Genomic DNA, 15,112 nt, shown 5'->3' with positions numbered 1-15,112 from the left:
CCCAGAAACAGGGATATGTGTTTTCAGAATTCATATGTCGATCCATAATACCAGGTTTTTGCGGCTACTGTGGCTCTTTGCAAATGTAGAGCTCAAATTAAGATTCACACTCAGGAGAACAATACAAATATTTTCAATTTAATCACACTAGGCTATTTATGCAGCAGGTAAAAAGTGAATATAACAGTGATATTTGTCCCTCTTTTATTTACTCTCCTATTTAATACCATATTTTGAGAGAAAACAGGTTAATCTTGATCATGTGTATGTCGGGCCACATGTTGAGTAAATGTTTGGTGAATATGGAGTAGGAGGATAAAACAGAGTAAACAAGCCTTTCTGTAGTCAGGATATACTAATGAATATAACCTACAAGGCACCCCATCCACCTGACTATGCTTGAATCTTCGCACTCATCTGTTGCTAGAACATTCACACCTAAGGATGTTATAATTGTCATGATAGCCCTGGATTTTGTGATTTTCAGGCTTTTACAAAAGTATCGGTGACTTCTGAAATGTGGGAAAGTTTGCATGTGAGTGAATGGAATGGATGTGATAGGAAAATCTTCTTTGAGACACTTAGAGCTAAACACTGAGTGAGGTTTATGTGAGTTTAAGACAGTGAGGAAAAAGGTCCCACATAGATCCATCCTACAAGTTACTGAGCTCATCCCTTTGAAGAAATACACTATCAGTTCCTGCTGAAGTCAATAGGATCATGCTGACACATGGTTTTCTCTCCACCTCTAGGTAAAAAGCAATATTTTTCATTCCTACTATGACAGGATCTGGCTTAAATACTGAACTCTGACAGGGCAATTTCTATTAGCATAGTGAGGACTTTTCAGAAGTGCTCAGCATTGGCCTAACTCGGCTCCCATTAAAGTGAATAGTCAAACTCCAGTTCACTTCTGCAAAGTTAGGTGAACGCTGAGTGCTTTTGAAAATCCCACCAATGATTATTACTATGTGCTAAATGATAATGAGGTGTCCTTAATGATGTATGAAATGCAGATAATGGCATGGTCCATACATCAACTAAATTACAGACCAGGGCCTACATCCTCCAAGGTATTTAAGTATCTAACATCCATTGATTTAATCTAAATACCTTTGAGGAAGAGCCTGAAACCTGATAAGGACTGGGCACCTTCAGGTCCCAGTGACTTCAGTGGGAGATGCAGGTGCTCAGCAAAGCAACCCAAATGCCCTGACAACTAGAGGAAGGATCTGTCTAACACCTGGGTTCAGACTGGCCATTTGTTATCACAGCACTGTTTGATTGTTTGCATTATAAATGGAAGAACAAAGGTTCTTTTGGGTGCTAATCCTTTCACTCTTAGTATTTTAACTATACTTTTATGACATTTCCTTTGTTCAGTATAACTTTCCAGTGACTCTTCCTAAAGATGGACAAGTCAAACCCTCAGTCCTGCTCTTTATAAGTTTCAGCTGAAATAATGTTACCAAACCAGAGTGAGGACCCAACTGCTCACCAGCACAAGGTCTACAGGATACTCTACAGGCCAATACTGTTAATAATCTGATAAATAACACTCTAAGGAAATCTTAAAGTCATCTGATGCATATTAAAAATTAATCAAAATGAACTTCAGCATCACTCAGAATATATGTCATCTCTAATCATCTATATGGTAAAAAAAAACCCACCCCATGTCATGTTCATCTGGGCATTTCACATTAAGGAGGCAAGATAGCATTGAGTGATTAACCTTAGATCCTAAAATATCTAACCTGTTCTCCAAAACAACACTGGAATAACATCTGGAAAGCAAAATCTCTCTGATCACAGAATTTCCTTGCGTAGTTTCCAGTGGTGAGATGCTCAAATACAGAGCAGTTTGAAAAGGTATATATTTTGTATGTGCATCCCCATATAAAATAAATGGAAGCTAACACCACCTATACAGTAGTGACAAGTTAATTCAATTTCCATCTTAAGATCAGGTAAAGTGTACCTCATTTGTTACCATGAATATAAGACATTATTTCAATTTGTTTGAGACCTCATAGTGGGTATGAAATTAAATGGTGACCCAAATTCATGGATGGAGTTAACTCAAAAACACCTAACCTCAATGCCTGAGCTGCTATTACACATTTTTAGAAAACATAAATTGCTAGATTGCTATGACTGCCCATATGGTATACATCATGAGCAAATATCTATGTGATTTTGCTGATAATGCTTTTTGAGCAGCAGAGGTGGTGAAAGAAGAGAAAATAATCACTCATATCATCAGTCCCGTGAATGTGCAAAAGAATCCTGAAAAAATCGCCAGATAATCGGAGTGCATTAAAAATACACCAATGTTGTGTTATTTGCTACTGTTTGGCACCAAGTCTGTGTACAGAAAATTCCTCGACTCTCAAAATGCATCCATCTTCTCAGCCAGATCTGCTCTTCAGCTGCATCTCAAATAAATTATTCTTTAGTTTTCAAAGTGAGAGGGACAGGCTTTCAGGGGGAGTGGGCATGAATAAAAAGGAAGAAGGACGAGAAACACATTTTTTTAATGCAGAGGTATATGCAGGGCTAAGGAACTTGGTAGAATCCAATTCATCTTGTCTTAAATTAAATATAATATATACAACAAGATAAAAGGGAATGAGAGAGGTCTTCTTGTTAAATCATTACCCGCCAACACCTGGATATGTGTTTAATATTTCATATGGAGCTTGATTTTCATAGGTGCTGATGGATTTCAGTTGACACGGTCGGTCCTCAGCATTTCTGAAAACCAAACTCTGACTCTATAGGTTCTACTTAAATGAGAGGCCAATTTCTAAATATTCCTGAATGAATCACAGGAAAAGTGTAAAGGTCATAGGGTGTCATGAATGCTACTAGCAACTACACCCATCTATTCAAAGCCATTACAATCTTCTGCAAAAGTGTCCCAACCCAGCTGCATCCAGCTGTTGAACCTGCTAACAACTTCCTAACAAAAATCCTGATCTCTGCAATCCTCAGCATATCCTCATATCAGCTTACCAGAAGCCCCTTTCCCAACTCTACTGCATTTGTAATGGAATGTAATTCCATTCCATTTCCAGATCCATTCCATTCCATTCCATTCCATTCCACTTGTAATCCTCCTCCCTAGGAAGGTGGTTGGCTTGATCCCAGATGCCAATCTGGCAAAAATTCAAAAACTCACAGCAAAATGTCAAGGACCTTAAAAACCATGGAAGATGGGAAAATACAGTTGCCATGACACTGTGACTCAGATAGGCAGCGGAAAATAACTATGGGTTTTCTTTTAACATGCTTGGTTAACAATATTGATATCTGGCTGAAGTTTCAATACCAATTCACTTAAAATTCCACGGCCCGATTCTCTTTTGCTCTTGCATCTCAGGTAGACCTGAACGAATGGAAAGGGAGTGTAAAAAACCTACCATTTTGATTTGGTAGCATTTTATATGTATTTGTACTGGTGTGAACGACTACACAGAGTGCAAGGCAATGGAGAACAGGCATTGAGGCCCACATTTAGCAAAGCATTTGTTCATATGCTTAGGTTTAATGAAGTCAATAATACTTAAGCAGGTGTTTAAGTAAGGATGAGATTATTGACATGCTTAAAGCATGTGCTTAAGTGTTTTGAGGCGTAAAACACTTTAGCTTCAAATTTTAAACCTGAATTTGAAGAGCAACTAATTTGTAAATTGTTAATTCTCAGATATTTTATTAAGAAGGTACTCTCTGAGGCCATAAATTCTCCCAGTATTGTAAAAGAAAGATGAGATCTGAGTGCTTATGTACATATCTGCTACTGCAGCTCACTCCTGGTCAGAAGCCATAAGTCTGGGACCTCACAATCATCTCCATGGCTACCAATTGTAATGTCACAGAGGGAATTTATGACTTCCGATGATAATATCAGAAGTGGGAGCTGATTCACTTTTTGGAAACAGAAGATACTTACAAATTAAGAGTCAATTTGAGCTTTAAGTCAGTGGTCATAGTAGAGGACAAGTGGAAGTGTAGTTACTCCAGCAGCAGCTTCTGGAGACATTATGCTTGACTCAGTCACAATGGTCCAGGTCCTCAGCTCGTGTAAGTCATTCTAGCGCCATTCACTTCAGTGGTGGCATGTCAATTTACACCTACTGAGGATCTGAACAAGTGTCTTTAGAAGGGTTTGGGGAACATGGGCCAGAGCAACCCTTGCTACAGCCTTTGCAGTAGTAGAGTGGGCTCTCTCCCCTGTGCACACTGCCCAGTTCTGATGCTGTTTCAGGATGGTGGGGCCATGACCCATCCCTGACCTGCTGCCTTTGGGGCACTGGCCATATTATGATGGAAAAGGCTCCTTAAACCTTCTCCCTTCTTGCATATTTGTGCAGAGGTAGGCCAACCCATGTGGCAATCACACTCCAACTGCAATGAAGACATACCCTTTGAGAGATAGGCATTTGAGTATGCAAAGAAATCAGGAACAGGCCCCTTAGCATCTGATATTGACACTGTAGAAATCTGTGGTGCTTTTTGCTTAAGAAAAAACACCCCTTTTGCATATACTTTGGTGGAAAAAGGCATTCAAATTTGGGTCATGGTACCTGCTGCATGCCTTGCATCGTCTGCTGTAGAAATTGCAACTGTTGGTCCTTTGTGAGACTTTCTTCTGTTCGAAAGAGTTGTCCTTTCTCTTGCTTTAGAAGCTCCACCTCATTTCTGTAAGCATCCAGCTGCCATCGGAGGCTGTCATTCTCTTCCTTCAGTGCATAAGCTTGGGCTGCAAGAGCTAAGAGAAAATGATCATGCCCACCCAAAAAAATCAATACAACGAATCGTTTGCTGACAGATAACATTGTTCATAGATGACATTGTTCAGACAAAAGAGGACGCAGTATAAATATATATACAAGGTAAACAATCTACCCTTAGGTTTGGTTTAGAGAAATTAAAATGGTTAAAGCCCTAAGAACATTTGTAGAACATTATGGGTATGTCTATACAGCACACTAAGCCCGGGCTCTGATTCAGGTTCAAGCCCCAGTCCTTCTTCTGTCCACCCAGAAATTACTCTGAGTCGGGTTGGGAAACCCTCTTGACTAGGGCTCATAAACCCTGCAGGGGTGGTGTGGGTCAGAACCCAGGCATTTTGTAGTGTGGACACAGCTCAAGGCTGAGTTGAGGGTCTGGAGAGTCCAACACACACAAGAACATCTGAAATGGTCTGCTAAGGGTTTACAAAGAGTCTAAGAGTTGGTTATAAATAGCAGGACTAATAAACTATTAAAGTTTAATTGGTTTAATTTCAATTAGTTTACTGCCAGAGTGAAGCTGAAATGGTTCGACTAGTCCTCCCTATTAACGCCCCACAGTACACTAAGGGCTTGTCTATTAGAGGACAAGGAAAGTTTAGTTTAACAGGAAAGTTAATCAAATTAAAATGGGTTAGTTAAATCCCTATTTGGACAATTCTTACTCAGAATCAAAATGTCCTTAATTTGATTTAGCTTAATTCACTTTCCTGAGTGCTCCTGTATAGTCTAGCCCTAAGCGATCTTGTGACATCTCTGAGGATGCACTACTTCTGGGAGCTAGCTGTGAATTGTGAGAAAGGCATCCAGAAGGAATTGCAAATGAAATAGTTTAGGATAGCGAAAGTGTGGATGTGAGGCAAAACAAACCAGTTTGGTATGACTAGTGTGCATACACTGAATTGTTTACGCTTAATCTGGTTCAGTAAAAAATGGTTCAGTTCTTTAGTGTAGACAAGACCTTAGAGAAATATCCTAAAGCAGGATTTCTTGACCTGGAGGTTGGGACCTGCATGGGATTTGTAAATATGTGTCATGACAACCCTGCCCTTCTGATATTGCTAAATGGGAGGACAGACATGGCCAGATGTGTGATGGTTGGGAGAAGAATGCTGACGGTAAAGGGAGAGGTTGAGAATCATTGCCAAGAGAAATGCCCTAAGAGAGACTTCAGTAGGGTCAGCTGACTTGAGAAAATGACCCATTACTGAGAACAGATGTCAGCAATGATTCTCTTCCTACCTCACCACCTCAAACTCGTGTTGAAAACAGTTTAGCTGTGCATTAATTTTTTACACTGATTCTAAAAGTGTGCTAGAGCCCTGGTGTATCATGGAGTCATTTATGTTTTCTGTAAGGATGGTATCTTGTCTTGACAATTTCTTATCTGTGTCTCAGCAATGGTGCGGTCATACTGGTAGAACTGAAAGCGTAAGCTCCAGTGGAGCTGAGATGCATGTGTTTTTACCACCAAGTTGCATATGGAGGTAAAAATGTCTGCTTCTGAGCTCCACTAGTGAGTCACCATTTCTGAAAACTGGCATAAAATTTCTGAGTATAGGAAAGCATAATGGTGTTGAGAACAGTTTTGTTCTGTGTACATTAGCAGTTAACTATTTGATGGGTGCATGTCAACATAGCAGCTATGAAAACACTAATTGAAGACTGTCTGCCAAAGAGCATTGGCATTCAGTATTGGACTGATGGCAACCTCTTCAACATCTCTCACCTTTGTGCCAGACCTAAAGTAATATTGGTAACAATAACTGAACTGAGTGTAGTTGCACACTCAAAGGAGGACCTACAAACAATCCTGAACTGCTTCTCTGAAGCTTACAAAAGCCTAGGGCTAACACTGAACATCGGCAAAACAAAAATTCTCCATCATCTTGCTCTCGGTCAATCATCAGATCCAGCAAGAAAGATCTACAGTGACAGAGAGGAACTGGAAAATGTAGAATATTTTGCCTACCTTGGCAGCCGTCTCTCACAGAGGGTAAACGTAGACGTCAAGATTCAGCACAGAATCCACTGAGCCAGCCTTGCCTTTGGCAGACTGTCTTGCCGCATGTTCAACAACCACAACATTAGAACACACACTAGACTCTTAGTATATAAAGCAAAAGACTTGTCGGAGAAGGAACAACCACTTTTGAGGAAAATTGCCTAACCCTGATTGCAGAAAAACGCCAGAAAAGAAAGGACAGACAACTGTCATATAACAATCATGGCCCAACCCTGTACAAAATCACCTGCAACAGCCGCCAATGAGCCTGCGGTTCAAGGATCGGACTCCTCAGTCACCGAAGGACCCATATAAAATAAAACCTGTGAAAGAGATCATCCTCAACCCAAGGGATTGCCGATAACAACAATAGCCAACAAAAGGTTTATTTCCAAATGAGATGAGGCCATAAATTGTTGTGCTATATTTCAATCACTCTTCATGGACTGGCTGCTAAATTTAGACATATATTTTAGATAAGTGACTGACATCCAGGGCCAGGGAAAAATCTTTTAAGTTCTTAAATTGGTAAAACTTCTATTGACTTCACAGCATTTGCCCAGCAATGTTATAGAAATGGATGTGACTGTTTAATTTTTATACTATGGTAGCACCCAGAGGTTGTAGTCAGGATTGAGGCCCTGTTATGCTGGAGAGTTTTGCCTACAAAAAGCTTTCTGGATTTGGCCCCAAGAGAGAGAACATAAGAAAAGCCATTCCGGGTCTGACCAATGGTCCATCTAGCTCTGTATCATGTCTTCTGACAGTGGCCAATGCCAGGTGCTCCAGTGGGAATGAACAGAACAGGTAATCATCAAGTGATCAATCCTATTCCTAGCTTCTGGCAAACAGCAATCCCTGCCCACCCTGGCTAACAGACATTGATGGTCCTATCCTCCATGAATTTACCTAGTTCTTTTTTGAACCCTGTTATAGTCTTGGCTTTCACAACATCTTTTGGCAAGGAGTTCCACAGGCTGACTATGCGATGTGAGAAAAAATACTTCCTTTTGTTCATTTTAAACCTGCTGCCTATTAATTTCCTTTGGTGATCCCTAGTTCTTGTGTTATGAGAAGGAGTAAATAACACTTACTTATTTGCTTTCTCCACACTGGTCATGATTTTATAGACCTCTATCATATCACCCCTTAGTCATCTCTTTTCCAAGCTGAAAAGTCCCAGTCTTAATAATCTCTCCTCATATGGAAGCTGTTTCATACCCCTAATAATTTTTGTTGCCCCTTTCTTACCTTTTCCAATTCCGGTATGTTTTTTTTCAGATGGGGCGACCAAATCTGCATGCAGTATTCAAGATGTGGGCGTACCATGGATTTATAAAGAGGCAAATATGATATTGTCTGTCTTCTTATCTATCCCTTTCCTAATGATTCCCAACATTCTGCTAGCTTTTTTGACTGCTGCTACACACTGAGTGGATGTTTTCAGAGAACTATCCACAATGACTCCAAGATCTCTTTCTTGAGTGGTAAAAGCTAATTTAGACCCCAGCATTTTATATGTATAGTTGGGAATATGTTTTTCAATGTGCATTACTTTGCATTTATCAACACTGAATTTCATCTGCAGTTTTGTTGCCCAGTCACCCAGTTTTGTAAGATCCCTTTGTAACTCTTTGCAGTCAGCTTTGGACTTAACTATCTTGAGTAGTTTTGTATCATCTGCAAATTTTGCCACCTCACTGTTTACCCCTTTTCCAGATCATTTATGAATATGTTGAAGAGTACTGGTCCCAGTACAGACTCCTGGGGGACACCACTCTTTGCCTCTCTCCAGTCTGAAATGTGGAAACTCCACTCCTGCCTCCTTGTGAAATCCTTTACACCAATGACTATGGGGGATCATTTAGCCAGAGAAATGCTGTAATAGAGTAAAATTACATAAAATGCAAATGCTCAAAAAAAGCATTGGCACTACAAGAACATTACTACATTAGCAGCATTGAAAGAAACTTAAGTCATTTCCTTAGGAAGTTCTATTTGGCCCCTTTTCAATTTAGAATGGCATTTTTATTATTGTAACTGATAGCAGGTATTTGTGAAGAAATCGATTAGTATGCAGGAATGGAAATTACATTTGCCAAATGAACTGCACAGTCTGCGATTTAAGCTTAAATTTGTATAGCAAAATGTGGAAGGCTATAAAGCATATACTAAGAATATTATTTAAATAAATTATCCAAGCACAAATACACATAGGGAAAAGTGGCAGCCATTATTTCAGGGATGCTGTTAACATTCCAGAGAAGAACTTTATTCTTGATAGTTCTTATACTTGGCAGCAAGAATGGTCATTTGGCTTAGCAAAGTATGATGCAATACTATATTCATTCCAGGAATGTGATAACATAACATCACTTTGAAACAGCTGTAATTTAAAAAAAATCCTTCTCCGCTGCCAATGCTATCAGCATTTTGTAATAGGGGCTCAAAACTGAAAATGATTTCAAGCTTGATATTACAGAATTTTTAGTTGCCATCTACTGTAACAATATGGTTACTTTCCAAAGGATAAGAAATTATATATTAACACCACTTAACTTCAGGCACTCTTGAACAGATTTCCCTGCATAAAGAGTTCCTTGTTCCTGGTGTAATCGCATATAACAGGGGTGGCCAAACTGTGGCTTGTGAGCTGCATGCAAATCTTTGACAGTTAAAGTGCAGCTCACAGAGTCCCCCATACCTCCCTATTCTCTGCCTACCAGACTGGGATGGGGAGCTCAGAGCTTCTGCTCTGCAGCAAGGGGTGGGGCTAGAGGATTCTGCCCAGCAGGGAGTGAGATCAAGGGGCGGGGAGTAAGTTTGGCCACCCCTGGCAAATAACATTATTCAAAGTCTTTGTCAACTATTTGTTTCCTGGACAGATCTCAGTACATCATTACCAATAAAAATACTTTATTTTTGACAAGACAAACCTTTCTTTGACACAATTAATTCATATTATTTTGCAAACAATACAAATACATTATTGCAAATACAGAGCGGTCATTATTAAAATAAACACATAGGTTCATTGTTGTGTCTAATTTGGCTCCTCCACAGCATCTCTCTGGAAGATTTAGCTGCAGCTACAGTATTGTTGCATCAAATTAAATTGTTTTGAAAAGCATATAATCATCTTTCCATGATAAAATTTACCCTCAAGAAATTGTTTTGATGAGTTCAATGGGCAGCTAAGAGGATAGAATATTTTCTTTATAACAGCCAAATAGCTACATCTGAGAAAAACAGGCTAAGCAAACAAACCCCCAATCCCATAGAAAGTATTTTTCACAATTTGCACCTCTAATTCAGAGATCGGCTTGAACCAAACTTCCAAACGTTGCAGTCTGGGACTTCTTTGCAGTGTATGAAGGCAACTAAATGTATACACTAGTACATTCATACTGACCAACTGACATCACTTTATTGTTAGCTAACGTCCTTATACAACGTTATGTACCACCACTGGGTTAACCTTGACTTCCATTCAGCAACTTTAACTACAGGGATACCCTCTCACTCTCTAGGGTGCAGAAGGGACACAAATGCAACAGAAGCAGTGCTTTCCCACTGGTTTGGGGAGGCAGGGGGAAGAATGTGCATCTTCTGTGCATCACCTGACCTAGCTCCAAGAGAACTCCCAGAACACTGTTGCACAGATGGAATGGACGGAACCTGTAAATCTGTTGACTGTTATCTCTGACGGAGTTCGGGTGCTAGGGCTTCATAGACTACCCTGGCTGGAATAACAGCTGTGGAGCATTTCCACCACCAGCGGCTATGTCTACATAGCCAGTGGCAGTAGGCCTCTAAGCCCCGGTCAACAGACTCAGGCTCATAAAAATAGCTGTGTTGACGGCGCTTTGAAGTGCAATTCGGGCTGGAGTCCGGGCCCTGAAGCCCATTCCTTCCCTAAGCTTTGGAGCCCAAGCTCCAGCCTGAGCTACAAGATGTTCATAGCTACTTTCAGCATGGTACTGCGAGCCTCGCAAGCCCAAATCCCTTGACTCAGGCTCAGAGAGGCACTGCTGCTGGCTGTGTGGATGTGTGGCCTGGTTGGAATACTCCTTCCCTTCCTTTCTCCATGGATATGCTCAGCCCATTTACTGGGGCTGAGTGCCTGGGAGAGGATTTGGGGCTTAGTGTACAATGCTGCTGACTGCTGTTTGGCAAAGGGGCTGAAAGAAGAGCCCATTACACATTATAAGAATCACCTGCAAGTGACAAAAAACGGTTGCCAATTCAAGTGACAGGTATATGTGAGGTCACAGAGTATTTGCTATCCTCACCCAAGTTGTTAGAGGCTAGTTAGAAGGAGGCTTGTGAAGTCTGCATCGATCTTTAGCTACATAACCCGGACACCTACCCCATCCATGCCTAGACGTTTTATTCTGAGCTTCATACTACCCCCTTGCAAAGTTTTAAGAATAACTCTTGGGAAAGGATCAAGTCACACACACTGTTTGAACAGTTACAAGGGACTATTTACCATAGGAAACAACACGCTTTTCTGTTCTTTTAGAGACATACGAGAGCTTATAATACTCGTGACCATGAACAGTTTTTGTTACTTAGTAGAATCTCAATATTCAATTACTATTAATTATTATTTGTAATTCAATAATTCCAAGAAGTCCCAGTGAGGGATGGTGCCCCCTTTTTCTAGGCACTGGACAAAATAAATAGGAAGACATGGTCCAGGCCCCAAAGTGCTTACAAACTAACTGAAGACAAGGCACAACAAGTGAATGTCACAAACAATAAGAGGAAATGGGGAGAGGAAAGATGAGGGAACAGTAGTAAGATCACGAATTACACAGGATACATTGAAGGTTCCAAATCATTATAGAAATTGTTATCCCCACTGGTCCGCTACCAAGCCATGAATACTAAGTAACTACCTGTAGGCTTCATGTCAGCCGCGAGTCTTGAGGAGAAATTCTAAGAAGAATGCAGTGACTTTACTGACGGATTTGGGGACAGCGTTCAGGTGTAAGGTGCACCAGGGAAGGAGATGTAGATAAACAGATTGTTTTATTACTGGGCATTATTGCTGGAGCAGAGCACTGTGGTAGAAGGCAGATTAAGCAAGAGCAGCTAAGATGGGAGGGCACAGCTGTGAAAGTCCTTTTTTCTAGCTAAAGAATGCAATCGCAAAACAACAAGATAATCACTTGCAATTAACAAATGGAAAGTACCAATCCATTTAACTTTTTAAAAGCAGAAATAACACTGATTTTGGTGCACTGGAACGATTTTAAACTAATCCCATGATGTTAACAATGTATGGTCAGTAAATTGTCCCGTTACTGGACTTCAATTAAACCAATTCAGATTATTTCTGAAAAGGTGATAAGAATTCTTAACACTTAACCTTAATAAGTCTTCCAAATTAGTTAACAGGAAAACTCCCTTGTTATCTACAAATTATCAGCTTGGTTAATTTCCTTTCAAAACGATATGCAGACTTTAAGGAAATAAAGCTCAGTCTCCTACCAGCACTTCTCTTGGTCCCACAGCATACTTTATATTTTGTGACCTTTATTACATGGTGTGTCACAGGCAAACTAAATCTTTGCCAAAAAAGGCACTGGAATGATTATGTTATGGCCGGTGGCCAAGGCAGGCTATGGGACAACCCAGAGCAGCAGTCAGGTGTGCATGAGTGGTCAGGTAGCCAGGTGGTCAGTCACTATCAGAGGCAGTTCAGGGCAATGGTCTGAATTCCCACAGGGGTCAGTAGCTGGAAGATCCAATCGAAGGAGCTGGGTCAGCAGGTTAAGGAGGCAAGGTCAGACAAGGCAGCAGGGTATCAACAAGCATGTGGACAAGGGTGATCCAATGGATACAGTGTTCTTGGATTTTCACAAAGCCTTTGACAGGGTCCCTCACCAAAGGCTCTTAAGCAAAGTAAACAGTAATGGGATAAGAGAGAAGGTCCTCCTCTGGATCAGTAACTGGTATAAAAGATATGAAACAAAGGATAGGAATAAATGGTGAGATTTCACAATGGAGAGAGGCAAACAGTGTGGTTTCCCAAGGATCTGTATGAAGACCAGTACTGTTCAACATATTCATAAATAATCTGGAAAAGGGGATGAACAGTGAGGTGGCAAAGTTTGCAGATGATACAAAATTACTCAAGATAGTTAAATCCAAAACTGAATGCAAAGGGTTACAAAGAGATCTCACAAAACTGGGTGACTGGGCAACAAAATGGCAGATGAAATTCAATGTAGATAAATGCGAAGTAGTTCACAATGGAAATAATAATCCCAACTATACATATAAATTGATAGGATCTAAATTAGCTTTTACCACTCAAGAAAGAGATCTTGGAGTCATCATGGACAGTTCTTTGAAAACATCTGCTCAGTGTGCAGAAGTAGCCAAAAAAGCTAGCGGAATGTTAGGAACCGTTAAGAAAGGGATAGAAAATGTCATAATGTCACTATATAAATCCATGCTATGCCTACACCTTGAAGTGTCCAGTTCTGGTCACTGCATCTCAAAAAAGATATCTTAGAATTGGAAAAAGTACAGAGAAGTACAACAAAAATGATCAGGGATATGGAATAGCTTCCACATGAGGAGAGATTAAAAAGACTGGGACCGTTCATTTTAGACAAGAGATGACTAAGGGGGGATATGATAGAGGTATATAAAATCACGATTAGTGTAGAGAAAGAGAATAAGGAAGTGTTATTTTCCCCTTCACATAATACAAGAACCAGGGGTTACCCGATGAAATTAATAGGCAGCAGGTTTAAAACAAACAAAAGGAAGTACTTCTTCACACAACACACAGTCAACCTCTGGAATTCATTTCCAGGGGATGTTGTGAAGGCCAAATTAAAACTGGGTTCAAAAAAGAATTAGATAAGTTCATGGAAGATAGGTCTATCGATGGCTATTAGTCAACACCGTCAGGGATGCAACCCCATGCCCTAGATGTCCATAAACTGCTGTGTTTATAAAAAAAAATGTTTTATTTGGAAATTCAAAAAGGTACTGTTTAAGTTTTGGGGTTTATTTTATCCAAAGTCAATCAACTATCACTACTGAAACTTTCAGATACTCTCATATCACCCTCACTCCTTTTTGTGTCTGATTTTTGGGACTGGACGACAGGGGATGGATTATTCGATAATTGTCCTGTTATGTTCATTCCCTTTGAAGCATCTGGCACCAGTCATTGTTGGAAGACGAAACACTGGGCTAGGTAGACCACTGGTCATTCTTATGTTCTTTTGTTCTAGGAACCTGGTGGGCCTGGATTCAATATGAGGCCCTGACATATTAACAAGAGAAAAGCTTTGGGGAATTAAAAATAGTTATCACAGGGCTTGTCTTCACTTACCTCCGAGATTCGGCGGCAGTCGACCGGAGTTACTCAAGCTACGCAAAAAACTTGCGTAACTCCCATCAACTTCTCTGCTTCTCTTCTGCACACCATCTTCACTGCAATGTGCCGACGGGAACCACGTTCCCATCAACACAGCGCTATGCCACTTGTGGAGGTGGTCTTAATATGTCAATTTCTGGATCAACTGAGTGGGTCTTCACTGACCACTTGTGGATCCAGAGAAATTGATCTGACGGCGGCGAATTTGCCATAGCCATAGAAACATTGGTTCTAAAATATTTAGATTTTAACAAAGATTCAAAGATTAATGACTACATAGAGAACCAGTATGGATAACAATTTTTATAATGATTTTGACCCTTCAAGGTATTCTATGCAATCTTGTGATCTTATTACTGTTATCCTCATCTTCTCTCCCTTATTCCTTCTTATGGTTTGTGATAAAACATTCTCTGTTGAGGGGATCTAGCTAAGGAACAATCTAACAGAAGAAATTAGTAGAATCCAGAGACTGACCATCTTTAGGAAATGTCACAAGGCCTTTCTCTTTGAGAAAGCCTTTCTACCATAACAGATGTTCACAATGTGAACAACCTCTTTTATTCCGAAAGCCTAACCAACTCTAACTCCCCCAAAATAAAATAAAAAAGCAGTCTAGCCAAGTAGAGTTTTGAGCCTGAAAAGGGAGAAGTGCCAGAGAGTCTGTGAAGTCCACTAGAGACTTTTCTATTGCTATTGATTTTATGTGGAAGGTGCTCAGCTATGGCTCAGCATACATTTTTACAATCAGTAGTTCAGAGACTTATGGGTAGATGGAAAAAATAAACCTTAGAGCCAATTTCTAAAAAACTGCTTGAGCCAAACACAATCCTGAAGCAGTTACAAGAGAGCTATATACCAGGAAACTATAACAGAAAAAATCCTATGACACGCATCTCAAAT

General features: G+C 40.2%; 1 protein-coding gene across 6 annotated transcripts in view; it reads right to left on the bottom strand.

Moving 5' to 3' along the window:
- Nucleotides 1-15,112, bottom strand: part of ENOX1 (ecto-NOX disulfide-thiol exchanger 1) — a 453,288-nt gene that overhangs the window by 48,252 nt on the left and 389,924 nt on the right. For all 6 annotated transcript variants that reach the window (XM_067563159.1, XM_067563161.1, XM_067563160.1 and 3 more), the window contains one exon: nt 4,590-4,774. In XM_067563159.1, coding sequence (XP_067419260.1) covers nt 4,590-4,774 — 185 coding nt within the window. The remainder of the gene's footprint in view (nt 1-4,589; nt 4,775-15,112) is intronic.

Source organism: Emydura macquarii, unplaced genomic scaffold (genome assembly GCF_026122565.2).
Source record: "Emydura macquarii macquarii isolate MOO-44397 ecotype Brisbane River unplaced genomic scaffold, CSIRO-AGI_Emac_v2 contig_2473, whole genome shotgun sequence".
In the NCBI taxonomy this organism is placed as follows: Eukaryota; Metazoa; Chordata; order Testudines; family Chelidae; genus Emydura; species Emydura macquarii.
The sequence above is the reverse complement of the archived record's forward strand: the minus strand, read 5'-3'. Positions and strand labels throughout refer to the sequence as shown.